This window comes from Gorilla gorilla, chromosome 18, assembly GCF_029281585.2.
Source record: "Gorilla gorilla gorilla isolate KB3781 chromosome 18, NHGRI_mGorGor1-v2.1_pri, whole genome shotgun sequence".
NCBI classification, from domain to species: domain Eukaryota; kingdom Metazoa; phylum Chordata; class Mammalia; order Primates; family Hominidae; genus Gorilla; species Gorilla gorilla.
Window position 1 is genome coordinate 36,120,604 of NC_073242.2, and position 27,064 is coordinate 36,147,667.

At 51.4% G+C, this 27,064-nt stretch overlaps 2 protein-coding genes and 1 non-coding gene across 5 annotated transcripts; 1 reads left to right on the plus strand and 2 right to left on the minus strand.

Annotated features, from left to right (window-relative positions):
• The first annotated feature begins 177 nt into the window (after window positions 1–177).
• ZNF771 (zinc finger protein 771) lies at window positions 178–11,671 on the plus strand. Of its 3 annotated transcripts, none has more exons than XM_031002896.2 (3): window positions 178–765; window positions 1,136–1,285; window positions 10,625–11,671. In XM_031002896.2, exons 2-3 carry the CDS (start codon window positions 1,145–1,147, stop codon window positions 11,435–11,437), a joined length of 954 nt encoding a protein of 317 aa, XP_030858756.1. In that variant the 5' UTR covers window positions 178–765; window positions 1,136–1,144; the 3' UTR covers window positions 11,438–11,671. The 3 variants fall into 3 exon arrangements, with proteins under 3 accessions (XP_030858756.1, XP_030858757.1, XP_055221887.1); XM_031002897.3 differs by having other exon boundaries at window positions 178–467; XM_055365912.2 differs by having other exon boundaries at window positions 683–765; window positions 1,123–1,285.
• A 1,026-nt stretch (window positions 11,672–12,697) lies between these two features.
• Window positions 12,698–12,832, minus strand: LOC115931133 (small nucleolar RNA SNORA42/SNORA80 family). Its single transcript, XR_004067685.1, has one exon. It is a non-coding gene; the product is annotated as a small nucleolar RNA SNORA42/SNORA80 family (small nucleolar RNA).
• A 3,922-nt stretch (window positions 12,833–16,754) lies between these two features.
• Window positions 16,755–23,110, minus strand: DCTPP1 (dCTP pyrophosphatase 1). Its single transcript, XM_004057499.5, has 3 exons — window positions 22,931–23,110; window positions 22,107–22,217; window positions 16,755–17,590 (listed from the first exon to the last, which is right to left on the minus strand). The coding sequence occupies exons 1-3, from the start codon at window positions 23,029–23,031 to the stop codon at window positions 17,290–17,292; spliced, it is 513 nt and encodes a 170-aa protein (XP_004057547.1). The 5' UTR covers window positions 23,032–23,110; the 3' UTR covers window positions 16,755–17,289.
• Between the last annotated feature and the right edge of the window lie 3,954 nt (window positions 23,111–27,064).

Here is a 27,064-nt window from a genome sequence, read left to right on the forward strand (position 1 = left end):
GATTGTCAGGGATGCTATGACATCCTTATTGTGTAACTTAGGCAAATCAGTTTACCTCCCTGAACTTCAGTGAGCTCATCTGTAAAATGGATCAGGACCCATCGTTATGCGGATCAAATGAGACCAGGTGTGTAAGACGCTGAACAGCGCTGGCGCATGGTAAGCACCCCACGCATGACGCGACAGCGGTAGCTTGGGTGGATGTTGAATTGGTTAGGATGTATTCAAGGAGCAAGATATCCCAGAGGCCAGCGGAATAGGCGAAGCCGAGAAAGATGGAGAAAAGACGGCAGAGGAGATAAAGAGGGAATGGAAGAAGTGAGGAGGCAACAGGGTCCGCCCTCCAGGCGGGGCGCCAGGGAGAGGCCCAGGCCGGGGCGGGAGCGCACGTGGCCTATTTCGGGCGGAGCAGAGGCACTGGGCGCAGCGGAGACCTCCAAGCCGGCCCCAGGAGACGGGCCGCGAGGGTAGGTTGGAACTCGGCGGCAATGACCTTGAACGCCGGGCTGGGGCGGCTCCAGGTGCTTGGGAGTCGGGGGACTGCGGAGGACGCCAAGTCTGAGCTCGCCGCCCTCTCCGAGCCGTTTGGGCCGGACGCCTGGGTCCTTCGGGCTCCGCCCCAGGGGGTGGGGCTATATGTTCGGACCAATGACCGGCCGTCCCTGCGGCCCCGCCCCCTCCCCGCCCCCGGAGCCGCGGCCTCGCTGAGTGCCCAACCGCCCGGCGCCCAGGCCTGGGGCACCGCGAGCGCCGAACCTTCGGCTGGTGAGTGCGCACCCCCTCCCCGGGGTTTCCGCCCCGATCCCGCCTCCAGCCCGTGCCCCAGAGCTCCAGGTCGCCGACCCGGGCGCTGGGGAGTGACTCAGCGCAAGGATGGTGGCGACTTGCGGGGGCTGGAGATTCGAACTGTTCAAGGCCTTGAATGCCGGGATGAGTGGGGTGAACGCGAGCCCTCGGAGCTGGTCCCGGGGCTGTGCCAGAGCGTGGGGCCGGGCTGGGGTGGACGGGAGAGGACCAGATTCGGAGACCAGGGCAGGGCGGGAGAAGCCGCGGCTGCACTGCCTTGCTGGGCCAGGGCCACGGTGGGCGGGGGGGGTGGCGGGTCCTGAGCTTCTGATCCAGCTCCCCGCCTCAGGACACCAAGATGCCTGGCGAACAGCAGGCAGAGGAAGAGGAGGAGGAAGAGATGCAGGAGGAGATGGTGCTGCTGGTGAAGGGTGAGGAGGATGAGGGTGAGGAGAAGTATGAGGTGGTGAAACTCAAGATCCCCATGGACAACAAGGAGGTATGTGTCACACACACCCTGGGGCCCACTGTCCCCAAACCTGGTCCAGGCCCAGCCTCCCTCAGATAGAAGCCAGGGATCTTGCTCCTACTTTTCCCAGAATCTCAGATCTAAAACCTCAGGATTGGCCCATCCTTCTGCCCCACTGCCTGGGCTTCCATCATACAAAAGTCACGCCTACTGTCCCAGGCTTCCTGCTGGGTGCAGGAGATTAAACTCCGTCCTTGGATCCCCCATGGAGCTTGATGTTAGACTGAAGGGTAACCACACAGTTAGAATCCCGTGTGATGGCTGCAGGTACAGGGGGATGATGAAGCCTAGAAGTGGGAACTTAACTCAGATTTAGAGGTCGGGGAAAGGTCAGGTTAGTTCAACAGCAACAGTAACAATAGCTAACCCTTGCCTAGCATTTTCTATGTGCCAGGCACTGTTCTAAGCACCTCGATTCTATGATGTCGGTAGCATTTATTCCATTTTACAGATGAGGAGACTGAGGCCCAGGGCAGTTTGGTAACTGGCCACAGGTCTCAAAGTTAGTAAAAGGATGGCTTATGTGAGACTAGTAGGAGTCTGGGGTCAGAAGTGGGGTGATGGACCCAGGCAGAGGAAATGACTCTTTTATTATTACTGTTGTTATTGTTTGAGACAGGGTCTCATTCAGTCACCCAAGCTGTAATGCAGTACAGCTCACTGCAGCCTTGACTTCCCTGGGCTCAGGTGATCCCCCCACCTCAGCCTCCCAAGTAGCTGGGACTACAGGCATGCACCACTACACCTGGCTAATTTTTTTTTGTTTTGTTTTGAGACAGAGTTTCGCTCTGTTGCCCAGGGTGGAGTGCAGTGGCGTGATCTCGGCTCACTGCAACCTCCACCTCCCGGGTTCAAGTGGTTCTCCTACCTCAGCCTCCCAAGAAGCTGAGATTACAGGCATGCACCACCACGCCCGGCTAATTTTTTGTATTTTCAGTAGAGTTGGGGTTTTGCCATGTTGGCCAGACTGGTCTCAAACTCCTGAGTTCAGGTGATCCTCCCACCTCAGCCTCCCAAAGTGCTGGGATTATAGGTGTGAGCCACCGTATCCAGCCAGAAATGGCCCTTATAGAGGCTCAGACGAGTGAGTAGTGCACTGCAGCAGTGAGGGTGGGTGGTTCGGTCATGCTGTAGTGTGGATGAGTGGGGGTGGTTGGCAGGCCACACAGGGAGTCTGGCTTTTATTCTGAGGGTATTTGAAGGTTTTGAGATCAGAATATGAGTTAAATTTCACCCCCTGGAGACCCTAACTGCCACCAGATACGTTTCCGCTTCTCAGAACCCCAGAGGACTCTGTCTGCCCCCAGCCCGAGCAGCCCTGAGTACCAGCAGAGGGCTTGGCCCCAGGGACCCAGCTTGCAGGGGCCGGGACTCTGATTCTTCCTGCCCAGGAGCCAGTTCCCAGGGAAAGAACGCTCTGCTGCCCCCTAGTGGGCCTGCTGGGTGCTGGGGGAGGGGACTAGCTCCTCAGGCCTCCGGATAGTCTAATAACTATCTGGTTGTGTTTGTTGCGGGCCCCCTTCGCCCATTATCCAGCTCTGCCTGCCTCTTCTGGCCCTGCGATTGCCTGATCTCCACCTTTGGCCTCTAAGTTACAAACACAGGCTCCAGAGCTTAGGGTGGACTTCCAGCTCCATCATTTACCCGCTGTGTGACCTTGGCCAAGTTCCCTAACCGCTCCACGCCTCAGTTTCCTCATTTGTAAAAGGGAAATTATAACAGCACCTACATCTTGGAGTTGTGAGGAATGAATGAGTCAACACATGCACAGAGTTAGAACTGTGTTTGGCACAAAATAAACACGGAAATAGTTGCTGTTACATTTATTCTTCTCCCCAAAGCTCAGGACCTTGGGCAAGGTCATCCTTCTCGAGATTTTTCAACTTTTTTTTTTTTTTTTGAGACGGAGTCTCACTATGTCGCCCAGGCTGGAGTGCAGTGGCGCAATCTTGGTTCACCGCACCTCCACCTACTGGGTTCATGCCAGTCTCCTGAGTAGCTGGGATTATAGGTGCGCACTACCACGCCCAGCTAATTATTGTATTTTTAGTAGAGGTGGGGTTTCACCATATTGGTCAGGCTGGTCTCGAACTCCTGACCTCGTGATCCGCCCGCCTCGGCCTCCTAAAGTGTTGGGATTACAGGCGTGAGCCACCACGCCTGGCTCAACTCATTTTTATCAAAGGCCTGGGCTGAACCATGAGAACTGGGGTTGATCAGGCAAGTGAATGTGGGGGCACAGAGGATTGAAGACAAATGACTCAAGGCAGTGGGGAAGGCTTCCCAGAGGAGATGATTTTTGACTTGGGCCTTGAAGGCTTTGCGGGGGTTTGGCACATGGAGGAGGAGGAAGGGCATTCCAGGAGGAGGAAACAGCAAAAGCAAAGACTCAGAGGAAATGAGACTGGAAAGGCAGTTGGGGGACAGAGGGGCCTTGCAAGCTAGGGCAGGACATACTGTGTTAGGTTCTGTGGCACCATAAGAAGCCTTAAATCATGGGAAGAGCCAGGCGTGGTGGCTCACGCCTGTAACCCTAGCACTTTGGAAAGCCAAGGTGGGAGGATCACTTGAGCCCAGGAGTTCGATTCCTCCCTGGGCAACATAGGGAGACCTCATCTCTACAAAAAAAAAAAAAAAAAATGTTTAATTAGCTGGGCATGGTGGCATGCCTGTAGTCCTAGCTACTCTGGAGGCTGAATGATCCCAGGAGTTCAAGGCTGCAGTGAGCCATGACTGCACCACTGTACTCCAGCCTGGGCAACAGAGAGAGACCCTGTCTCAAAAAACAAAAACAGGCCAGGCGTGGTGGCTCATGCCTGTAATCCCAGCACTTTGGGAGGCTGAGGCGGGCGGATCACTTGAGGTCAGGAGTTCGAGACCAGCCTTGCCAACATGGTGAAACCCCATCTCTACTAAAAATACAAAAATTAGCCGGGTGTGGTGGCGCCTGCCTGCAATCCCAGCTACTTGGGAGGCTGAGGCAGGAGAATTGCTTGAATCTGGGAGGCGGAGGTTGCAGTGAGCTGAGATTGTACCACTGCACTCCAGCCTGGGCAACAGAGCAAGATTCCATCTCAAAAAAAAAAAAAAATCAGAGGAGGGACATGATTGGATTTTCTGTTTAGAAGAATTATTGGCTGCTACAGGGAGCCCAGGCCAGGTAGGGCCTGCTCTAAGGTAGTAACAGCAATGATAAGGAAAAGGGGCCATTTAGGAACCTGGCTAGAGCCAAGGGGTATGTGCGGTGAAGGTCTGACATGGCTAGTCATGAAAGGCACACAGGGCCAGATTGTGAATGGTATCATGTAGCGGTCCTAACTCCACCGTTTACCAGCTTTTCTTTGGCTTTCTCATCTGTAAAATGGGGTAATAGAGTAAGACCCCTGAATGCCAGTCTGAGAAGTGTCATCAAGGTGACTAGATTTGGAGGAGATGGGTGGAATTGAGGATTATGCACACATATCCCTTGAACTGTTAGCACCGTGCCCAGAAGGGTGCTCGATCATTAGCTTGCTGTGGGCCTTCCTGAGCCTCATTTCTCCATCTATGAAATGGTGACCTCGAAAACACCTTCCAGTGGTGACATTCAGTGAGTCCTAGCTATTGTCAGTCCTGTGGCCAGTCACTGTCCAGAAGGGCCTTAATTACGCTGCATGCAGGGGCTGGAGTATTCTCCCTCTGCCGTCAAAACCCAATCTATCTTTTAGAAAGATTTTCTCAGAGGGCTCCATGCACATCCAAACCTATCTTTCCCTGGCTTGAACCCTTGAGTGGTTTTCTGTTTCCCTCAGGGTGAGGTCTCAGCTCCTAAACTTGGCATTCAAAGCTCTTTACCATCTGACCTCATGCCATTCTGGCTTCATCCCCTCGACACCTATCCCATCCCCCCTTGTGGTCTCAGCCCGCAAAGCCCTCTTCACCTTTGCTCCCTGCTTTCTCCAGGAGTAGCTCTTTTCTCGTCTAGATCAGTTTCTTAATTTTTAACATGCATACAGATCACCCAGGGGTCTTGTTAAAATGAGAATTTTAATTCAGTAAAATCTGGACTGGGATTTGAGATTCTGCATTTGTAAAAAGTTCCCAGTGATGTTGATGTTGCTGGTCTGTGGACCACACATCCTCCAGCAAGGAACTAGAAGACAGTGGTTGTGTTTAATAGTTTGTGCCAAAATGAAGGAAGACTGTGACCACAAAAAGGGGCCAGGGGAGGGAGACAAGCTGTGTAAGTGGCCTCAAACTCTAGTCAGTGAGATTAGAATTGCATCATGGAGGCTGGGCGCGATGGCTCTTGCCTGTAATCCCAGCACTTTTGGAGGCTGAGGCAGGATTGATTGAGCTCAGGGGTTCGAGACCAGCCTGGGCAACATGGCAAAACCCCATCTCTACTGAAATACAAAAATTAGCCGGGTGTGGTGGCACACCCCTGTAGCGCCAGCTATTTGGGGGGTTGAGTCAGGAGGATTGCTTTAGCCCGGGAAGTCAAGGCTGCAGTGAGCCGTGATCATGCCACTGCATCCAGCCTGGGTGACACAGTGAGACCTTTTCTCAAAAAAAAAAAAAAAGAGAATAAAAAAAGAATTGCATCATGGTTAAGAGAATAGGTGTTCTGGAAAATGAGTAAATTCAGTTCAAACCCTGGCTCTGCCATTTATTAGCTGAATAGCCTTGCCTTGTGTAGTCACTTAACTTCTGAGTTTTATTTCCTTATATATAAAACAGGGCTAAGGTACCTAACCAAAGCCATGGCGAGAATTTAGAAAGACAGTACTGGTAAAAAGCACTTAGCACAGTTCCTGGCACATGGTGAGTGCCTAACAAGTGGGAGTTATTTTATTAATTAGAGAAGTAATGGCTAAGGAAGAAACTGGGATGTTTGCTCTGATTAAAAAACATTTAAGCAGGAAAACAAAAATCACTAACTTCTAATACCTGGATTATTATATTATTACACTACATTATATGTTCACAGTAGCCTCCTGTTATAGTGCAAATACCATTTATTCTAATTTTTAAATCTAATAGTTGTAGAATTTAAGACATGCTTGGGCCATTAATGATCACCTAGTCTGGTATTTGCCAAGTTTCAGTCACATGTGTATTGCTCATATGTTGTACTCACATTATTTATTAATGTTTTTCTTCAAATAGATTCACATTGTTTTGTTAAGTAAATGTACCTTCATCTAAACAATAGTACTGATGAAATTGTGGGTTTCATGCGATATCTTGTTTTTTTAATATTTGTGAAAATAAATGTGTAACAATTATAATGAGACTTTTTTAAAGTTTGCCCACATACCACCTCATACCTCATGCTGGGAAGTTTTGGGTTTTTTTTCTTTTTTTAGAGACACGATCTCGCTCTGTCACCCAGGCTGGAGTGCAGTGGCACGTGATTGTAGCTCACTGCAGCCTTGAACTCTTGGGCTCAAGTGATCCTCCTTCCTCAGCCTACCAAGTTGTTGGGACTACAAGTGCACCCCACCACACCTGGCTAATTTTTCACTTTTTGTAGAGACGAGGTCTAACTGTGTTGCCCAGGCTGGTGTCCAACTCCTGGCCTCAAGTAATCCTCCTTCCTTGGCCTCCCGAAGTGCTAAGATTACAGGTGTGAGTCACTGCACCTGGCCTCATACTGGGAATTTGATCTCACTTAGCCTACCTGGCCTTTCTCGGGACACTGGGGCAGAGGAGGATCTTAATGAGCTGGATTCAGCTCCTCTTACCAAGATTTTTCCTCGGGCATCCAAGGCCCCTTCTCCTGGGCTGGAGACATCAACAGTGTTTGTATGGAGAATTTCTTTTTCAGAAGTCAGTGAACTCAGCATGAGGAAGCCCTCAGGCTGTCCAAAGTCACCTGAAAGAGGGTGCCAAGGAAAAACGGGCCAGAAAAATGTAGATCTGATGAGACAAGTTCTCTCCACAGTGGCTGATGTATTGAAATAAACTAACAGATTTCAAAACCAGGGCAAGACTGGAAAATGTGACCTTGAATTCAGATGGTGCCAAACATACTGTGGGGAGTTTCTCCATTTAAAGTATCAAGTTGTATTTTAACCTTGAATCCCTCTTGGAGTGTGCCAGGGACGTGGAATCCAGCCTCTGTCACATCTTGGTCACGTGAGTTCACAACAGTGTAGCCTGAATGACGGCATGGTCTCATGGGCACCCTGAGTCCATCCTGGCTCCCACTGGCCATGTGAATTTCATCGCCCTCAGCCTCAGCTTTCTCAGCTATCAAAAGAGAGAACACCCAGCTCAAGGCGGGTGACAAGAGGATTTAATACAATAACATACATAGTGCTGTCAAAGCTTAATACTTTGTCATTGATTGTTGCTATTGTTATCAGTATAGATACTATTTAAACCAGATTTCTCTTGGTCACTAATTTTCTAAATTGCCCTGTTTTCTAATTTTTTTTTTTCAACGGAGTCTCGCTCTGTTGCCCAGGCTGGAGTGCAGTGGCGCATCTCTGCTCACTGCAAGCTCCGCCTCCCGGGTTCATGTCATTCTCCTGCCTCAGCCTCCCGTGTAGCTGGGACTACAGGCACCTGCCACCACGCCTGGCTAATTTTTTGTATTTTTTTAGTAGAGATGGGGTTTCACCATGTTAGCCAGGATGGTCTCGATCTCCTGATCTTGTGATCTGCCCACCTCGGCCTCCCAAAGTGCTGGGATTACAGGCGTGAGCCACCGCGCCCGGCCTCTTTTTTTTTTTTTTTTTTTTTTTTGAGATGGAATCTCACTCTGTTCCCCAGGCTGGAGTGCAGTGGCATGATCTCAGCTCACTGCAACCTCTGCCTCCCGGGTTCAAGTGATTCTCCTGCCTCAGCCTCCTGAGTAGGTGGGATTACAGGCATGAGCCACCACATCCAGCTGATTTTTGTATTTTTAGTAGAGACAGGGTTTCACCATGTTGGCCAGGCTGGTCTTGAACTCCTGACCTCAAGTGATCCGCCCACCTCGGTCTCCCAAAGTGCTGGGATTACAGGCGTGAACTACCACGCCTGGCTTATTTTCTAATTTCTGAGTTGGTTACCACAAAGCCACTACCTTTTGACAAACTATCTTGAAGGCCTTGAAGTTGCCCTCCTGCAGCTTCAGAAACAGAAGGCCCTACTATTTTCTGCTGTCACCCTTTTTTTTTTTTTTTTTGAGATGGAGTCTTGCCGTCACCTAGGCTGGAGGCAGTGGTGCAATCTTGGCTCACTGCAACCTCCACCTCCCGGGTTCAAGCAGTTCCCTGCCTCAGCCTCCCGAGTAGCTGGGATTACAGGCGTCCGCCACCACACCCAGCTAATTTTTGTATTTTTAGTAGAGACGGGGTTTCAACATCTTGGCTAGGCTGGGCTCGAACTCCTGACCTCGTGATCCACCTGCCTCGGCCTCCCAAAGTGCTGGTATTACAGGCGTGAGCCACTGCACCTGGCCTTGCTGTCCCTCTCTCTTCACCTGTCTCCCCATCTGTAAAATAGGGATGATGATAATTACCTTGTGGAGATCGAATATGGGAGAAGCTGACACCGTCTTGTCCTTAATATGCCCCAGGCACTTCATTTGGTCATGAATTAATTGCTTGGCCACAGTAGATACGCGACATCAGTTTTGCTGGGGTTTTGAGCGTTCTCTTTTCTAAGAAGGGAGCAATATGCCCTCAATACTCTTCACTGTTAGTCCAGAATGTTTTCCCTTCATGTGCCTCTTAGAAGGCATTTCTTTCCTTTTTCTGATTTTTATCTCTAGAAGGCCAGAGCTTGTGAAACTGGCTCATTTTCAGATTGTTTCATTTCAGACCTCAGAATAACATTTGGCTTTTACCCTTGCCTTTTTCTTCACTGCTTAAAAAATGATAGGTGTTTGCTATTCAAAGCTGATTAAGAGCCTGGACTTGGTCCTGGCCTGGCTTCCAGGATGCCCCTCTCCTGCTCTCCTCCCTCCCTGGCTTCTCCCCATCTTGCTGCCGCTGCCCTAGGTTCTCTCTGCCCATCCCCTGGATGATCTCATCCACTCATTCTCAAGGCTTTATAAACCATCTATAGATTGACAGCTTCTCAATTAACATCTCCAGTCTAGGCCTCGCTTCTGAGCTCCAGATATGTCAAGAAGCCGTGACACCATCCAAAACAGATCTCCCCTCTCAACTTGCTCCTCCCACCGTCCTCATCTCTGTAAATGGCAACTCCACCTTTGCAGTTGCTAAGCTCAAAAACCTTGAAGTCATTTTGATCTTTTTCTTCACACCTCATATCTAATCTCTTATTAAATCTATTGTCTCACACTGCAAATAGATCCAGAAGCCAATCACTTCTCACCACCTCCACCATCCACCGTCCACTTCTGTCACCTGGGTATGAGCCACTATCTTCTCTTGCCAGGTGGCTGTAGTGGCCTCCTCACTGGGCTTCTGCTTCTGCTCTCTCCAACTCCTTCATTTGGTTTTCAACCCCAGTAGCCTGAGGGGAGCCTTTTTAAATGTGTAGGATATGGTCACTTCCCTGCTCAAAGCCCTCTGACATCTCCTCTTACAGTTCCCTGTCTCCTTTATAATAAAAGCCAGAGCCAGGCACAGTGGTATGTGCCTGTAACTCCAGCTACTCAGAAGGCTGAGTCAGGAAGAACTGCTTGAGCCAGGAGGTTCGGGAGCAAGCCTGGGCCACGGCAAGACCCTGTCTCTTAAAAAAAAAAAAAAAAAAAAAGCCAAATATAACAAATACAAGGCCCTATATGCCAAGAGATCTCCACCACTACATCCGTGACTCCCCCCATCATGCATTCTGCTTTAACCAATTTTTCTTGCCATCTCTGGAACAGCAGGCAACTCCCGCCTCTGCGCCCTGCCGTTCCCTCTGCAGTGCTCCTCAGAGGGCTATCCACGTAGCCTGCTCTGTCACCTCCTTTAAGTCTTTGCTCATGTTATCATATCGGTAAAGTGTCTTGACAACCCTGTTTAAATCTGTAGCATCCCCAATACCAGCATTCCTTATCCATTATTCCTGAAAGCAGGAATTTTTTAATGCTTTTTATTTAATGCGGAATCCCCGTGCCTAGAAAAGTCTAGGACACTGCAAGCCCTCAGTAAATATTGGTTGAATTAATAAAAATAGCTAGAACGCCACTGGGCTTTGTGATGTGTGCGTTACGCGCATTATCTCACTGGATGCGCACAGCCATCCTGGGAGGCAGCACCGTGGCCTTTCCTATTTCATAGATGGGGAACTGAGGCTCACAGAGGGAGCAGCCTGTGGAGACCCAGGTCTCTGGCTCCGGGGCCTGCCGCTAAGGGCTGACCTATCACCCTCTCCCCGCAGGTCCCGGGCGAGGCGCCCGCGCCGTCCGCCGGCCCGGCGCGTCCCCACGCGTGTCCCGATTGCGGCCGCGCCTTCGCGCGCCGCTCCACGCTGGCCAAGCACGCGCGCACGCACACGGGCGAACGGCCCTTCGGGTGCACCGAGTGCGGGCGGCGCTTCTCACAGAAGTCGGCGCTGACCAAACACGGCCGCACGCACACGGGCGAGCGGCCCTACGAGTGCCCCGAGTGCGACAAACGCTTTTCGGCCGCCTCGAACCTGCGGCAGCACCGGCGGCGGCACACGGGCGAGAAGCCGTACGCATGCGCGCACTGCGGCCGCCGCTTCGCGCAAAGCTCCAACTACGCACAGCACCTGCGCGTGCACACGGGCGAGAAGCCGTACGCGTGCCCGGACTGCGGACGCGCCTTTGGCGGCAGCTCGTGCCTGGCGCGCCACCGACGCACGCACACGGGCGAGCGGCCCTACGCTTGCGCCGACTGCGGCACGCGCTTCGCTCAGAGCTCGGCGCTGGCCAAGCACCGGCGCGTGCACACGGGCGAGAAGCCGCACCGCTGCGCTGTGTGTGGCCGTCGCTTCGGCCACCGCTCCAACCTGGCGGAGCACGCGCGCACGCACACAGGCGAGCGGCCCTACCCCTGCGCCGAGTGCGGCCGCCGCTTCCGCCTAAGCTCGCACTTCATTCGCCACCGACGCGCGCACATGCGGCGCCGCCTGTATATCTGCGCCGGCTGCGGCAGGGACTTCAAGCTGACCCCTGGCGCCACGGCCGCCACTGCCACCGAGCGTTGCCCGGAGTGCGAGGGCAGCTGAGTCCCGCAGGGCTGCGGAGGGGCGCGCTGGGGCTTCGACCTGGCTGCACTAACCCAGGCTCCTCCTCGCCTTGGCCTCCGGGTCTGGGAAATTGAGGGGACGGCAGGCCCGGCTGCCCTGGAACTGGGAGACAGGGAGAATCCCCTGCCGGGGTCCCTGGAAAACAGTGCCCACCCCACATCACTACATTCCCTCGACCCGTGTTAGTGAATAAAGTATTATATCCTCACCCCACCCGTGCCTGTGAGTGAGTTGGGTGGGAGAGGAAGAAAGTTGGGGTTCTCCAGGCTCAGGTGCCAAGTGAGTTGTCAAGGAACCAAATGGGGATGTAAACCTAAAAGGGGTTCCCGGCACCTCGGTTTGTGTTGGGGGTAGGAGGTGATCGCACACTTGGCCCTTGGTTACGTCCTCATAACCTTAGATCTGAAAGGGCCCATAAATATACTATGTTCAAGATCAGACACGCACTGCATTCGGCAGAGCTCCAGTGAGCAAGGCACGACCCTCAGATCTCAGTCTAGTGAAGGAGAGAAAACTGTAATAACACTACGTTAAAGGTTTTAACTGCTTTGTTATGTAAGCTTACCCAGCCCGGCGCACAGTGACTCACGCCTGTAATCCCAGCACTTTGGGAGGGCGAGGCTAGCAGATCACTTGAGGTTAGGAGTTCGATACCAGCCTGGCCAACATGGTGAAACCCGGTCTCTACTAAAAATACAAAAATTAACTGGGTGTGGTGGCGGGCGCCTGTAATCCCAGCTACTGAGGGGGCTGAGGCATGAGAATCACTTGAACCTGGGAGACAGAGGTTGCAATGAACCGAGATAGTGCCATTGCACTCCGGCCTGGGCAACGGAGGAAAACTGCCTCAAACAAACAAAAAACAACAAACCAAACCAAACCAAAAAAATCTCAAAGCGATTGGACCTAGCAGCTCATGCCTGTAATCTCCAGCACTTTGGGAGGCGGAGGCAGGAGGATCTCTTGAAGTCAAGAGTTTCAGATCAGCCTGCAGAACAAAGTGAGACCCCCATCTATTAAAAAAAGAAAAAAAAAAGGCTGGGCATGGTGAGGCACACTTGTAGTCACAGCAAATGAGGAGGCTGAGGTGGGAGGATCACTTGAGCACAGGAGGTCGAGGCTACAGTGAGCTACTATTGTGGCACTGCACTCCAGGCTGGGCGACAGAGTGAGGCTGTCTCAAAAATAAATAAAAATGTAAAACTCCAAAGTTATAAAAAATTATTTTTTCTTGTTTTCTACTGTGCAACCCACTTCAGTGCCAGCAGCCTACAGGCATAGAGGCCAGGCAGTGGTTGGGGCTACAGTTTGCTCTGGCATGGGGTACTATGAGAGGCCTAGGGAATCCAGCCCATCATAAATCCAAACCCATGCGTTTTAAATTTATTTTGGGCCAGGCAAGGTGGCTCATGCCTGTAATCCCAGCAGTTTGGGAGGCTGAGGCAGGCGGATCACCTGAGGTCAGGAGTTCGAGACCAGCCTGGCCAACATGGTGAAACCCTATCTCTACTAAAAATACAAAAATTAATTAGCCTGTAATCCCAGCTACTCAGAAGGCTGAGACAGAGTGAGACTCCATCTCAAAAAAACAAAAAACAAAAACATCAGCTGGGCGTGGTGGCAGATGCCTGTAATCCCAGCTACTTGGGAGGCTGAGGCAGGAGAATTGCTTGAACATGGGAGGTGGAGGTTGCAGTAAGCTGAGATCACACCATTGCACTCCAGCCTGGGTGACAAGAGTGAGACTCTGTCTCAAAAAAAATAGTAATAAAAAATAAAAATAAATTTATTTATTTTGTAGAGACAGGGTCTCGCTATGGTGCCCAGGCTGGTCTCCATATCCTAGCCTCAAGCAATCCTTCCACCTCTGCCTCCCGAAGTGCTGAGATCAGGCATGAGCCACCATGCCTGGCTAGGTAAATCTTTTCTGTCCATTTTTGCTACAGCCAATGAATGGCAGAGACAAGTAAATAGGCACTTGCAGTCCAGTGTCAACTGGTGCTATGATGGAGGAAGATAGGCTCTTCTCAGAGGTGATGTTTAAGTTGGGTCTGGAAGGTGAAGCTGGGGTTCGGGAAGTGTGGAGAGAGCCCCTAAAGCTGCATTCCAGGGTCATTAGAGCTTGCAAATGTTCCCTGGGGTGGAATGGGGGGACAAAAAGCAAGAGGGTTTTGGAAGTGAAGTTAAAGTATCCAAGGTAGCAAAGCCTTGAGGGCTTAGAGGGGAAGGATGGATCTGACATCTGTAGGGAGCTGGAACTCATAGTAGTGGACCTGGGGTTGAGGGAAAGGAGATGGGACTGACTTCATTTCTTAGCTTGGGTGACTGCAGGACAGTGTCACTGAGATGGGGGTGCAGGATGAAGAGCAAGACAGGAGCTTAAGTGGGGCAATTGTTACACCCCAGTCTGGACATGTTGAATGTTAGGTCAGCATGAGGGAGGGGATTGGCAATAATAGCTTAGAGATATCAGGTCTGGAGTTCGTCTGGAGTCCATGACACCATGTCCAGAAGAAAGCACTCAAGAAGAGTCTTGAAAGTGGCCAGGCGCGGTGGCTCACGCCGGTAATCCCAGCACTTTGGGAGGCCGAGGGAGGAGGATCACTTGAGGCCAGGAGTTCAAGACCAACTTGGGCAATATGGTAAGACCCCGTCTCCACTAAAAATAAGGAAAAATAGCCAGAGGTAGGAAGAAAACCAGGTAAGCATCTTATCTGGGAAATCTAGAGGAAAGTGTTTCAGGGAGAGTGGAGGATCAGCTGCTGCTCTGGTGCCCGCTGCATTTGTCATGAGGGTGGGGAAAGTGGTGAGAGTCGTTTCAGTGGAGGGGGGTGAAAACCAGCCAGGAGGCAAGGTTGTAAATGGGACGGTGGGGAAGCAGATTGGGGGAATTTAGCCAACCCTTTGAAGATACTGCTCGAGGTTTGATGGTTTCACTTTTGGCAACAGGAAAGGGATTCATATATGCTTTCTGCACGGGAAGAAAGGGCTAATGCAGAGAAGCTGATCATACAGAAGGGAAAGCAGACACCCAATTAAAGAGAGGAAGGAATCAGGGCTTCATAAGGATGCGGATCCCATTATCACTGGACAGCCAGAAGAAAGGCGGGTTTGGGCACATAATCTGATGCGCTGTTTTACCTGGGAAATAAGAATGGGGGTCAATGGATAAGAAATATAAGAGAGTGAGGCCAGGAAAGGAGAATGCCTCATTTTACTGAGATGCAGACTGCCTCAGAGAGGCAGCAAGTCAGTGACCATTGTAGATTCTTTTTTTTTTTTTTTTGAGACGGAGTCTCGCTCTGTCCCTCAGGCTGGAGTGCAGTGGCATGATCTCGGCTCACTGCAAGCTCCGCCTCCTGGGTTCATGTCATTCTGCCTAAGCCTCCCAAGTAGCTGGGACTACAGGTGCCTGTCACCACGTCCGGCTAATTTTTTGTATTTTTAGCAGAGACGGGGTTTCATTGTGTTAGCCAGGATGGTCTTGATCTCCTGACTTCATGATCCGCCCGCCTCAGCCTCCCAAAGTGCTGGGATTACAGGTGTAAGCCACTGCACCCGGCTGACCATTGAAGATTCTGAAAGCACAGATGTCCACTGGTGTATGTGGGGGACTGTTTCCAGGACACACCCCCACCCCCACTGTGTACACAAATCCACGCACACTCAAGCCCCAGTCAGCCCTGCGGAACCCACATATGGGAAAAGGTGGTCCTCCACATACATGGGTTTTGCATCCCACAAATACTGTATTATTGAACCATGTCTGGTTGAAAAAAAATTCAACCAAATGTGGACTTACACAGCTCAAACCCGTGTTGTTCAAGGGTCAACTGCAGTTTAAAAGTCCTTTCCCCTACATTAGCCTACCCTGTGACGGAGGCAGCCAGAGGTATCTCAGAAAAAAGTGATGTGCCCAAAGTCACACAACAGGCAAATCTTACACACTCAACACTTTCTTTTTTTTTTTTTTTTTGAGACGGATTCTTGCTCTGTCACCCAGGCTGGAGTGCAGTGGGGTGATCTTAGCTCACTGCAACCTCTGACTCCCGGGTTCAAGCAATTCTCCCTGCCTCAGCCTCCGGAGTAGCTGGGATTACAGACACCTGCTACCACGCCCAGCTAATTTTTGTATTTTTAGTAGAGATAGGGTTTCACCATGTTGGCCGGGTTGATCTCGAACTCCTGACATCAGGGGATCCACCTGCCTCAGCCTCCCAAAGTGCTGGGATTACAGGCGTGAGCCACCACGCTCGGCCCTGAACACTATCTTTAGGTGGAGAGGAAAAGCAATAAATTGGCCTTGGTGTGGCAGGGTGGGTAGCCTTTACTTTTACCAAGGAGGAAGCCCTATTTCGCCCCACATCAGAGACCTGACCCTGATTTCCTGCTCTGGGCCCCTGATAGTTGAGTTAAAAAGGTAAATAAGGCCAGGCGCGGGGACTCATGCCTGTAATCCCAGCACTTTGGGAGGCTGAGGTGGGCCTATCACGAGGTCAGGAGTTCGAGACCAGCCTGGCCAACATAGTGAAACCCCATCTCTACTAAAATTACAAAAATTGGCTGGATATGGTTGCATGCACCTTTAATCCCAGCTACTTGGGAGGCTGAGGCAGGAGAATCGCTGGAACCTGGGAGGCGGAGGTTGCAGTGAGCCGAGATCACGCCACTGCACTCCAGCCTGGGTGACAGAGCGAGACTCAGTCTCAAAATATATATATAAATAAATAAAAATAAAAAGGCAAACGACTGGGCACAGTGGCTCAGGCCTGTAATCCCAGCACTTTGGGAAGCCAAAGTGGGCAGATCACCTAAGGTCAGAAGTTCAAGACCGGCCTGGCCAACATGGTGAAACCCCATCTCTACTAAAAATACAAAAAAGTAACCGGGCGTGGTGGCGGGCACCTGTAGTCCCAGCTACTCGGGAGGCTGAGGCAGGAGAATGGTGTGAACCCGGGAGGTGGAGCTTGCAGTGAGCCGAGATCGCACCACTGCACTCCAGCCTGGGCGAAAGAGTGAGACTCCGTCTCAAAACAATAAAAAAAAAAGCTGGGCGTGATGGTGGGCACCTGTAATCCCCGCTACTGGGAGGCTAAGGCATGAGAATCACTTGAACTCAGGAGGCAGAGGTTGCAGAGAGCCGAGATCATACCGCCGCACTCTAGCCAAAAAAAAAAAAAAAAAAAAAAAGGAAAACAGATAATAACAGTAACTGCAAAACTTACCAAGTGTACTTTACTATGTGCCAGGCCCTGCCCTGAGCATTCACATAACTCATTGAAACCTCACGACCCTATTGGGCAGGTACTATTCTTTTTATTTGATAGACAAGGAAGCTGAAGTGCAGAATGATTAATTTGAGTAATGTCATTTAGCTTGCAAGTGTCAAAGATGGCATTTGAACCCAGACAGCCTGGCTCCACCATCTGGACTCTTACAGCCTTCAATCTCTAAGAGGGGGAAGGAACTTACATGACATCCTACTGGGAATTTGCTAGAAACCAGATCTCTCTGCCCTGCAGGCAAAAGGTACAACAGGGAAACACGAGAATGGGTCTCAGAGGCACCCCTGGTACCCCCGTCCTCACCTGCTGAGACAGAGAGCCTCCCTGGCCATCCAGGAATAATCTAGAAGTTATCGCCCAAAACCATTTTACTGGGAGAACAAACACCAGGAGGCTACCTTCTAGAGGCTGCTGGGCCTCAGACCTCAAGAAGTGGAGCCCTCAGGCCCATGATCTATTCCGAAAAGACTAGAAAAAGGCTCCAGGGCCAGGCCACTCTCTGCTCTTCAGACACCACCCTGAGTTGCAAGTCCTGTGGCCATCTTTCTAGGTTGAGGTCTGGCCTGTGGAGTCACAGGGAATGTCCGCAGGCCCCACAGCCTGGTCTTCAGAGATGGCCCCATGGGGCAATTCTGTATACTTGCGGGAAGAGCTGCGGGCCAGATGGGCTGGGTAGCGTCGCCGGTTGATGTCCATTTTGGAGAGCGCTGCTAGCGGCAGATCCACACGGCAGCGGGCTGCTAATGCCACCAGGTAGATGAGGACGTCACTAAGCTCCTCTTGAAGGGCTGCCCGTTCCCTGGGGGACCAGCCTTGGGGGCCAGGTTCCCCATCGGTTTTCCACTGACTAGGGGCAGAACACAGACAGACACACACTCAGATGTAACCTGGGGCAATGGGCTCTGCCAGTCCTTGCAGTAATAACACCCACCTCCAAGGACGACCTAACCAATCTGGGCCCTGGGAAGAGTCAGGTGGGGAAGAGACCCCAACAGATGATACCAAGATGTCTGTGTCTCTCCCTGGGCCAAGGAGTGGCCAAAAGAATGTTTCATTTGTTGAGACAAAGCTTTGAGGCCCAATTCTAATTCTCTCCAGCCCTAGCCATCACCACCACAGACCAAACCTCGGACCTGGACCACTGCAGAAGCCTCCCCACTCATCTCCTGGCTAGCTCATCTTCTACTCCTGCCCAGACCATCTTTTCTATTTTTTGAGACGGAGTCTCGCTCTGTCGCCCAGGCTGGAGTGGAGTGCAATGGGGCGATACTGCAACCTCCGCCTCCCGGGTTCAAGCGATTCTCCTGCCTCCGTCTTCCGAGTAGCTGGGATTACAGGCATGTGCCGCCATGCCCGGCTAATTTTGTTTTTCTAGTAGAGACAGGGTTTTGCCATATTGGCCAGGCTGGTCTCAAACTCCTGACCTCAGGTGATCTGCCCTCCTCGGCCTCTCAAAGTGCTGGGATTACAGGCATGAGCCACCGCACCCGGCCCACACCATCTTTTAAAAGCACAAATCAGGCTTGGCGCAGTGGCTCACGCCTATAATCCCAGCACTTGGGGAGGTTGAAGCGGGTGGATCATGAGGTCAGGAGTTCAAGACCAGCCTGGCCAAGATGGTGAAACCCCGTCTCTACTAAATATACCAAAAAATTAGCTGGGTATGGTGGTGGGCACCTATAATCCCAGGTACTCAGGAGGCTGAGGCAGAGAAATTCTTGAACCCAGGAGGCAGAGGTTGCAGTGAGCCGAGATCGCACCACAGCATTCCAGCCTGGGAAACAGAGCAAGACTCCGTCTCAAAAAAACAACATAACAAAACAAAACGAAACAAAAAAAATCGGCTGGGTGCCGTGGCTCATGCCTGTAATCCCAGCACTTTGGGAGGGTGAAGTGGGTAGATCACCTGAGGTCAGGAGTCCGAGACCAGCCTGGCCAACAAGGTGAAACCCCATCTCTACAGAAAATACGAATTAGTTAGGCATAGTGGCGCATGCCTGTAATCTCAGCTACTTGGGAGGCTGAGGCAGGAGGGCAGGAGAATCGCTTGAACCCGGGAGGCGGAGGTTGCAGTGACCCGCCATGACGCCATCACACTCCAGCCTTGGTAACAGGAGTAGAACTCCGTCTCAAAAACTAAACAAAACAAAACAAAACAAGACCCCACAAATTATATTTTCCCCCTTCTCTGCTAAAATCCAAACTGTGCTTGGAATACAATCTAAACTCTTGACAAAGCCCTCCTGTCCTGCATGGGCTGACGCCTGCCTTTTCCAATGCCACTGCCCCCCACTCTCACTCCCCGCCTAAGGCCACTTTGGCTTGTTCTGCCTTGCACACAGGCCAGACTGTCACAGGCCTTTTGCATTCACTGCTCCCTCTGCCTTGAATGCTTCCCCATCCCCCATCATTCCCAGGGCTAGCTCCTTCCTGTTATTCAGGGCTCAGCCTAGATGTCACCTCCTGGCTCATCACCTTGTGGGTTTTTTTTTGTTTTTGTTTTTGACAGAGTCTTGCTCTGTCGCCCAGGCTGGAGTGCAGTGGCACGATCTTGGCTCACTGCAAGCTCCGCCTCCCAGGTTCACGCCATTCTCCTGCCTCAGCCTCCTGAGTAGCTGCGACTACAGGCGCCCGCCACCACACCCAGCTAATTTTTTGTATTTTTAGTAGAGATGGGGTTTCACCGTGTTAGCCAGGATGGTCTCGATCTCCTGACCTCATGATCCGCCCGCCTTGGTCTCCCAAAATGCTGGGATTACAGGTGTAAGCCACAGCACCCGGCCAGTTTTTTTTTTTTTTTTTGAGACAGAGTCTCGCTGTTGCCTAAGCTGGAGTGCAATGGCGTGATCTTGGCTCACTGCCAGCTCTGCCTCCCGGATTCAAGCGGTTCTCCTGCCTCAGCCTCCTGAGTAGCTGGGATTATAGGCGCCTGTGACCACACCCGGCTAATTTTTGTATTTTTAGTAGAGACAGGGTTTCAGCCTGTTGGTCAGGCTGGTCTTTTTTGTTTTGTTTTGTTTTTTGAGACGGAGTCTTGCTCTGTCGCCCTGGCTGGAATGCAGTGGCACAATCTTGGCTTACTGCAACCTCTGCCTCCAGGGTTCAAGCAATTCTCCTGCCTCAGCCTCCCGAGTAGCTGGGACTACAGGGGCGTGCCACCATGCCCAGCTAATGGTTGTATTTTTTAGTAGAGACAGGGTTTCACCATGTTGGCCAGGCTGGTCTTGAACTCCTGACCTCAGGTGATCTGCCTGCCTCGGCCTCCCAAAATGCTGGGATTACAGGTGTGAGCCACCGCACCTGGACCTTTTTCGTTGGGGTTTTTTTTTTTTTTTTTTTGAGACGGAGCCTTGCTCTGTCGCCCAGGCTGGAGCGCAGTGGCGCAATCTCGGCTCACTGCAAGCTCCGCCTCCTGGGTTCACGCCATTCTCCTGCCTCAGCCTCCTGAGTAGCTGGTACTACAGGCACCCGCCACCACGCCCGGCTAATTTTTTTGTATTTTTAGTAGAGACGGGGTTTCACCGTGTTAGCCAGGATGGTCTCGATCTCCTAACCTCATGATCTGCCCGTCTCAGCCTCCCAAAGTGCTGGGATTACAGGTGTGAGCCACCCTGCCCAGCCCCTTTTTTGTTTTTTTTTTTTAAGGCAGAGTCTTGCTCTGTCGCCCAGGCTGGAGTGCCATGGTGTGATCTTGGCTAACTGCAGTCTCTGCCTCCTGGGTTCAAGCGATTCTTGTGCCTCAGCCTCCTGAGTAGCTGGGATTACAGGCGCCCGCCACCATGCCTGGCTAATTTTTGTATTTTTAGTAGAGACAGGGTTTCACCATGTTGGCCAGACTGGGTCATCACCTTGTGTTCTTTTCCCCTCATAGAACTTGTCATAATTCCAGATCTTCTAATATGAGATTACTGATTTACTGTCAATCTCCTTCCACTGTGAAGGTGGAAACCTTTCTGCCTTGTTCCAGGCCATATCTCAGTTCTAGAAGACCTAGCACATAGGTGATGTTCATAAATCTGTCATGAGGCCATGTGCAGTGGTTCAACCTGTAACCCCAGTGCTGCGGGATGGTGAGGCAAGTCAATCACTTGAGACCAGGAGTTTGAGACCAGCCTGGGCAACAACAGCGAGAGATCCCATCTCTACAAAAAGTAAAAATAAATTAGCCAGGCTTGGTGGTGGCGCACGCCTGTAGACCCAGCTACTCCGAAGGCTGAGGTGGGAGGATCGTTTGAGCTCCTGAGGCTTCAGTGAGCTATGATCACACCAGTACACTCCAGCCTCAGCAACAGAGTGAGACCCTTTCTCTTAAAAAAATGACTGTCCTGGTCTAGGGCTCATCGCCTCTTGCCTGGTCTACACCAGCCAACTCTCTGGTGTCCCCTGCCCCATTCTCTCAGTGATCCATCCAATCCACCCTGTAGACACAGTGACCTTTCCAACACTCATATCTGGTCAGGTCTTCTGTCCAAACTCTCCATCACACTCTAGCCCTAATCATATCTTTGTGGGTTCAACTCCCACCCCTCTCCTCCACAGCCCTATCACTCATCCAGCGCGTGCCTATTGAGCGCCTACTATGCGCTGGGCACTTGGGACACATCAGAGAAAACAGATCCCAAATCCCTGATTTTTCCCGAGATGCTTACAATGAAGGAGCGTCAGATTCTCCCTGAATTGAACTTGCCCTTTCTTGCCTCACTGCCCCTGCAAATGTAGTTCCCATGTCTGGAATGCCACAGGCAGGTCCTCTACAGAATACCTTCCTTTCAGCCCCAGAGGCAGAGGAAAAGGGTTGTTGGGCCAGGCGTCGTGGCTCACCCCTGTAATCCCAGCACTTTGGGAGGCCAAGGCGGGTGGATCATCTGAGGTCAGGAATTCGAGACTAGCCTGACCAATATGGTGAAACCCCGTCTCCACTAAAAATACAAAAATTAGCCAGGCGTGGTGGGGGGCACCTGTAGTCCCAGCTACTCAGGGGGCTGAGACAGAACTGCTTAAACCCAGGAGGCGGATGTTGCAGTGAGCCGAAACTGAGCCACTGCACTCCAGCCTGGGCGACAGAGCAAGACCCCGTCTCAAAAAAAAGCCAAAAAAACAAAAAAAGGGAAAAGGGTTGTTGCCACTGCTTCTTCCTAGACGGGACCTGTCCTGATGCTTTCACACCTCACACCTCTCTCTTCCAGGAGGCTGAGTGCCCCTAGAGGGCAGGGACCCGTGAGTCCTCTCTGCATCCCAACAACAGCAAAGAGCCTTGCAATCAGGAGGGGAAACTGAACCCATGAATGTTTGAAGACCAAATAAATGCTCCCCTCCCCTCCCCCACAACTCAGACTCTACCAGGAAGCTTTCCATCTACTCACAAGAGTTCTGCCAGCTCCCCCACTTCCCCAACCAAGGCCAGGAGGAGGTTCCGAGGCTGATGGAACTGTTCCCAGTCTCGTTCTGCAGCAAACTCAGCATGGAGGCGGCGGCTGAAATAGGACAAAGGAGTGTAAGTCCAAGTCTCCGGGTTAGAGGGTGATGCAGGGGCCAGAGGCAGCTACCCCCGTAGTATGTAATGGGGGCCTGGGACCAGGAGATTCTGCAACTAATTCATTGGATGGTATTGTGCAGGTCATTTCCTCTTTCCGGAACTTGGTTCCCTCATCTATAAAATGGGCGTGCCCCTGAGCTGCCCTTAACATCTCGCCAAAACTAACAAAACCCTCTTCATTATTCCATCTCCTGCTGCTACTTCTGCAGTTTCCTCCACCTGGAATCGCCGCACATCAAAATGCAATTTCTCTTACAGAAGGTAGTTCCACAGACCCTTCCTCTAAGAAGCCTTTCTTGACCTCCTCCAGCAAGAAATAACGTCTCCCACCTCTCAGCACTTCGTTTGCCCCTCTCGTACCCCCGGCGCCTGGAGAGCAGAGGCAGTATCAGGTGCCGGTATCTTCCCAGGGCTAGGCTGAAGGGCGTTCCTAGTTACCACTCGGAGGCACCACCCAATTTCCCTTGCCTCAGGTGTGCACCGCTGCGCCCATTTTGCAGATGAGGTAAGAAGGCTCACCCAGGGACAGCCCACAGAGCCAGGACCCGAGCCCCGCTGCCAGCCCGCTTCCCGACCACGTGGAGGAACCCTCCCCAAAACGCGGGAGAAAGGGGCGACTTCCCCACCCCGAGCTGGGCCAGGCCTGCTTACATGTCCTCGAGCGTGGGCTCCGGGCTGAAGCTGAACCGGCCGGGAGCAGCAGTGTCCTCTCCCCCCGTGTCCCCACGAATCTCCCCACTGGCCACAGACATGCCGCCCACCCGCTGCAGCCGCGACTTCACGGGAAACCCACGCGCCACGCTCGAAGCCCCGCCTCCAGAGCTCTGACCAATTACGGGAGTTCTCTATTGCCTCACGGGGCGGAGCCTGAGGAAAGAGACCAATGACTTTTGTGGAGTTTGCTACAGCCCTCCCCTTCCCTCACTGGACCAATCTGAGGGAGCTTCAAGCGCGCGTTTCTAGTCTTAGGCCCTGGAATTCTTCCGCTAGGCCCTGTGACTAAAGGTAGAGGTACCAATTCGACCCGGGGAAGAGACGAAGGGCAGAGGGCGGGGGAAGCGCAGGCGCGTCACTTCGTTTATGGGCGCCAGAGGGCGCCAAAGCGAAACGGCAGCGGAAGAGGGCCCGTCAGGTGGAAAACCCTATAAATGAAAGGCCCTATGCATAGGTATTTAATCTCTCAGGGCTTAAGGACGTTGAGAACCCTCGAGGCCAACCCCCACACTATTTGGATGGGATTGAAGGGGAAGAGTGGAGTAAGATCAGACGGCAGTAGGACTTCAGCTCCCCGCCATCGCTGTGTCCTGTGGTTGAAACGATGGAGGTCGCCCCATCCCTGTCCTAAGGGAGGCAGTAGGCCCCAGCGCAACGTACATTGCCCTGAAACACGTGGCCCCTTATGGTCTGGCCTGTGCCGGCCTCTCCAGCCTCATGGGTCCCCAGCACGGCTCCTCCACCCCACACACGAGAACTCCAGGCTCCACTCACACCAGGGAATACACGAGGTGGCGAGTCACAGGGTTGCTGCTTTCAAATCAGAACCACTGAGTTATTGGCCATGGGAGGAGCAGAGATCTTTATGAAACCCTATGGCCGGGCGCGGTGGCTCACGCCTGTAATCCCAGCACTTTGGGAGGCCGAGGCGGGCGGATCACGAGGTCAGGAGATCGAGACCATCCTGGCTAACACGGTGAAACCCCGTCTCTACTAAAAATACAAAAAATTAGCCGGGCGTGGTAGTGGGCGCCTGTAGTCCCAGCTACTCGGGAGGCTGAGGCAGGAGAATGGCGTGAACCCGGGAGGTGGAGCTTGCAGTGAGCCGAGATCGCGCCACTGCACTCCAGCCTGGGCGACAAAGCAAGACTCCGTCTCAAAAAAAAAAAAAAAAAAAAAAAAAAAAAAAAAAAAAAGAAACCCTAGAACAGGTGTAGTCTTGCAAAGAATGATTTATTATTGTACCCTTATTAGGGCTACTATCTCTGATTTCCACGTTTAAAGAGGCTTCCAGCTTGCTGGAAGTGAAAGCGTTAAGAAAGCGCAGGAAGAGGCAGAGTCAGATTTTGGAAATTAAAATCCCAAGGCTGTGACAATTGCAATTCTAGGTATATGCCCTAGAGAAATTAATGAATATGTGCAGAGAGACACATGCAAGAAGTTCATTACAGTTTTGTTTCTTAAGAGTGAAAAAAATTGAAAATAAAATGACTATCAACGGAAGAATGGGTACATGGAAGTATATTTATACAAATGATATTATCCAGCAGTTAAGATTGGATACATGCAACAGAAACAAGTTTAAACTGGTTTTAGCAAGAAAAAGAAATCTATTATTTTTATTTTTTAAATTTTTTATAGAGACAGGGTTTCACCATGTTGCCTAGGCTGGTCTTGAACCAGGATTGCTGGATTGGGCTCTAGCAGTCCTCCTGCCTTGGCCTCCCGAAGTTCTGGGATTACAGGCACGAGCCACCCCCACCGGCCACAAGGAATTTATTGTAAGGATACAAGAGTGTCTCCAGAATACAGTAGGACCTCAGGAATGAACTGGAACTGGGGTAGCTGTTTTAAGCATTTTACATATTTAATCCTCATAGCAACTAATTTAATCCTCACAAAAACCCTATATGGTAGGTAATATTGTTGTCATCCCCATTTTAAAGATAAGGAAACTGAGGCCAGGCGCGGTGGCTCACGCCTGTAATGCCAGCACTTTGGGAGGCCGAGGCGGGCGGATCACGAGGTCAGGAGATCGAGACCATCCTGGCTAACACGGTGAAACCCCGTCTGTACTAAAAATACAAAAAATTAGCTGGGTGTGGTGGCGGGCACCTGTAGTCCCAGCTACTCAGAAGGCTGAGGCAGGAGAATGGTGTGAACCTAGAAGGCGGAGCTTGCAGTGAGCCGAGATCGCGCCACTGTGCTTCAGCCTGGGCGAAAGCGCGAGACTCCGTCTCAAAAAAAAAAAAAAAAAAAGATAAGGAAACTGAGAGGTTAAATAACTTAACAGCTAGTAAAGTGGTAGAGCTGGCGTCAAATCCAGGCAGTTTGGCTTCACAGTCTGTTGTTAGACCCTATGATGTATTGCCTGAAATGGCGATAAATATTATGAAAAAAATAAATGTAACTGTATTTTAAATACTATGAAAGGCTGGTCGTAGTGACTCATGCTTGTAATCCTAGCACTTTGGGAGGTGGAGGTGGGCAGATCACTTGAGGTCAGGAGTTTGAGACCAGCCTGGGCAACATGGTGAAACCCTTTCTCTATTAAATATACAAACTTAGCTGGGTGTGGTGGTGCACGCCTGTAGTCCCAGCTGCTCAGGAGGCTGAGGCATGAGAATCACTTGAACCCGAGAGATGGAGGTTGCAGTGAGGCGAGATTGTGCCACTGTACTCTAGCCTGGGTGACAGAGCAAGACCCTGTCTCAAAAACAAAACAAAACAAAATCTGGGCATGGTGGTGCACACCTGTGGTCCCAGCTACTTGGGAGGCTGAGGTGGGAGGATCACCTGAGCTTAGGGAGGTCAAGCCTGCAGTGAGACATGATTACGCCACTGCACTGCAGCCTGGGCGACAGAGTGAGACCCTGTTTCAATAAATACATACATATATACTATGAAAAGTGATTGGGGGCATGTTTAGATTGCATGGTGCAGGAAGATATATAGTAAGCACTGTAGGTTACCTACTTAATTGCTCTTTTTCCTCTTCTCCATTCTCTTTTTCTTTTTTCTTTTCTTTTTTGAGGAGGAGACAGGGTCTGGTTCTATTGCCCAGGCTAGAGTGCAGTGGCACAATCACAGCTCACTTGTGTAGTTAAGACTACAGGTGAGCATCACCATGCCTGGCTCCTCTTCTATTCTTGCAGATTTTTTTTTTTTTTTTTTTTTTTTAGGAGTCTCACTCTGTCGCCCAGGCTGGAGTGCTGTGGTATGATCTCTGCTCACTGCAACCTCCGTCTCCTGGGTTCACGTGATTCTCCTGCCTCAGCCTCCCAAATAGCTGGGATTACAGGTGCACACCACCACACCCAGCTAATTTTTGTATTTTTAGTAGGGATGGGGTTTCACCATGTTGGCCAGGCTGGTCTTGAACTCCTGACCTCAAGTTATCCTCCCCCTTCTGCCTCCCAAAGTGCTGGGATTACAGGCGTGAGCCACCGCGCCCGGGCACTTACAGAATCTTGATTTTGTTCTGGGGTCCACGCTCCTCCACTTGATTGTTCTGCCTGACTGGTCATAGTGTTCCCATTGCCCTGGCCATTGATTTGTTTATGAATGAGCATGTTATGGATAATAAGTTGGAAGTCTTTTTTTTTTTTTTTTTTTAGACAGAATCTCGCTCTGTCGCCAGGCTGGAGTGCAGTGGCGCAATCTCTGCTCACTGCAACCTCCACCTCCTGGGTTCAAGCGATTCCCTTGCCTCAGCCTCCTGAGTATCCTGGACTACAGGCGTGTGCCACCATGCCCAGCTAATTTTTTGTATTTTAGTAGAGACAGGGTTTAACCATGTTGGCCAGGATGGTCTCGATCTCCTGACCTCGTGATCTCCCTGCCTCGGCCTCCCAAAGTGCTGGTATTACAGGTATGAGCCACTGCCCAGCCAAGTTGGAGGAACTCTATTGGATCTCTGGGAAACGTTCTTCTTAGTTCTTTAAAGAAATTACAGGGGCTGGCCATGGTTGTTCATGCCTCTAATCCCAGCAGTTTCAGAGGCCGAGGCAGGAGGATCTTTTGAGGCCAGCCCTGGCAACATAGCGACACTCTACACAAAATTTAAAAAAA

Coding starts and splice junctions, on each gene's coding strand:
- ZNF771 (XM_031002896.2), top strand. CDS start 1,145: ATGCCTGGCGAACAGCAGGCAGAGGAAGAGGAGGAGGAAGAGATGCAG. Junction 1,286..10,624: donor TCCCCATGGACAACAAGGAG/GTATGTGTCACA, acceptor CTCTCCCCGCAG/GTCCCGGGCGAGGCGCCCGC.
- DCTPP1 (XM_004057499.5), bottom strand. CDS start 23,031: ATGTCTGTGGCCAGTGGGGAGATTCGTGGGGACACGGGGGGAGAGGAC. Junction 22,218..22,930: donor GAGCCCACGCTCGAGGACAT/GTAAGCAGGCCT, acceptor GTCCTATTTCAG/CCGCCGCCTCCATGCTGAGT. Junction 17,591..22,106: donor GGGGAGCTGGCAGAACTCTT/GTGAGTAGATGG, acceptor TTCTGCCCCTAG/TCAGTGGAAAACCGATGGGG.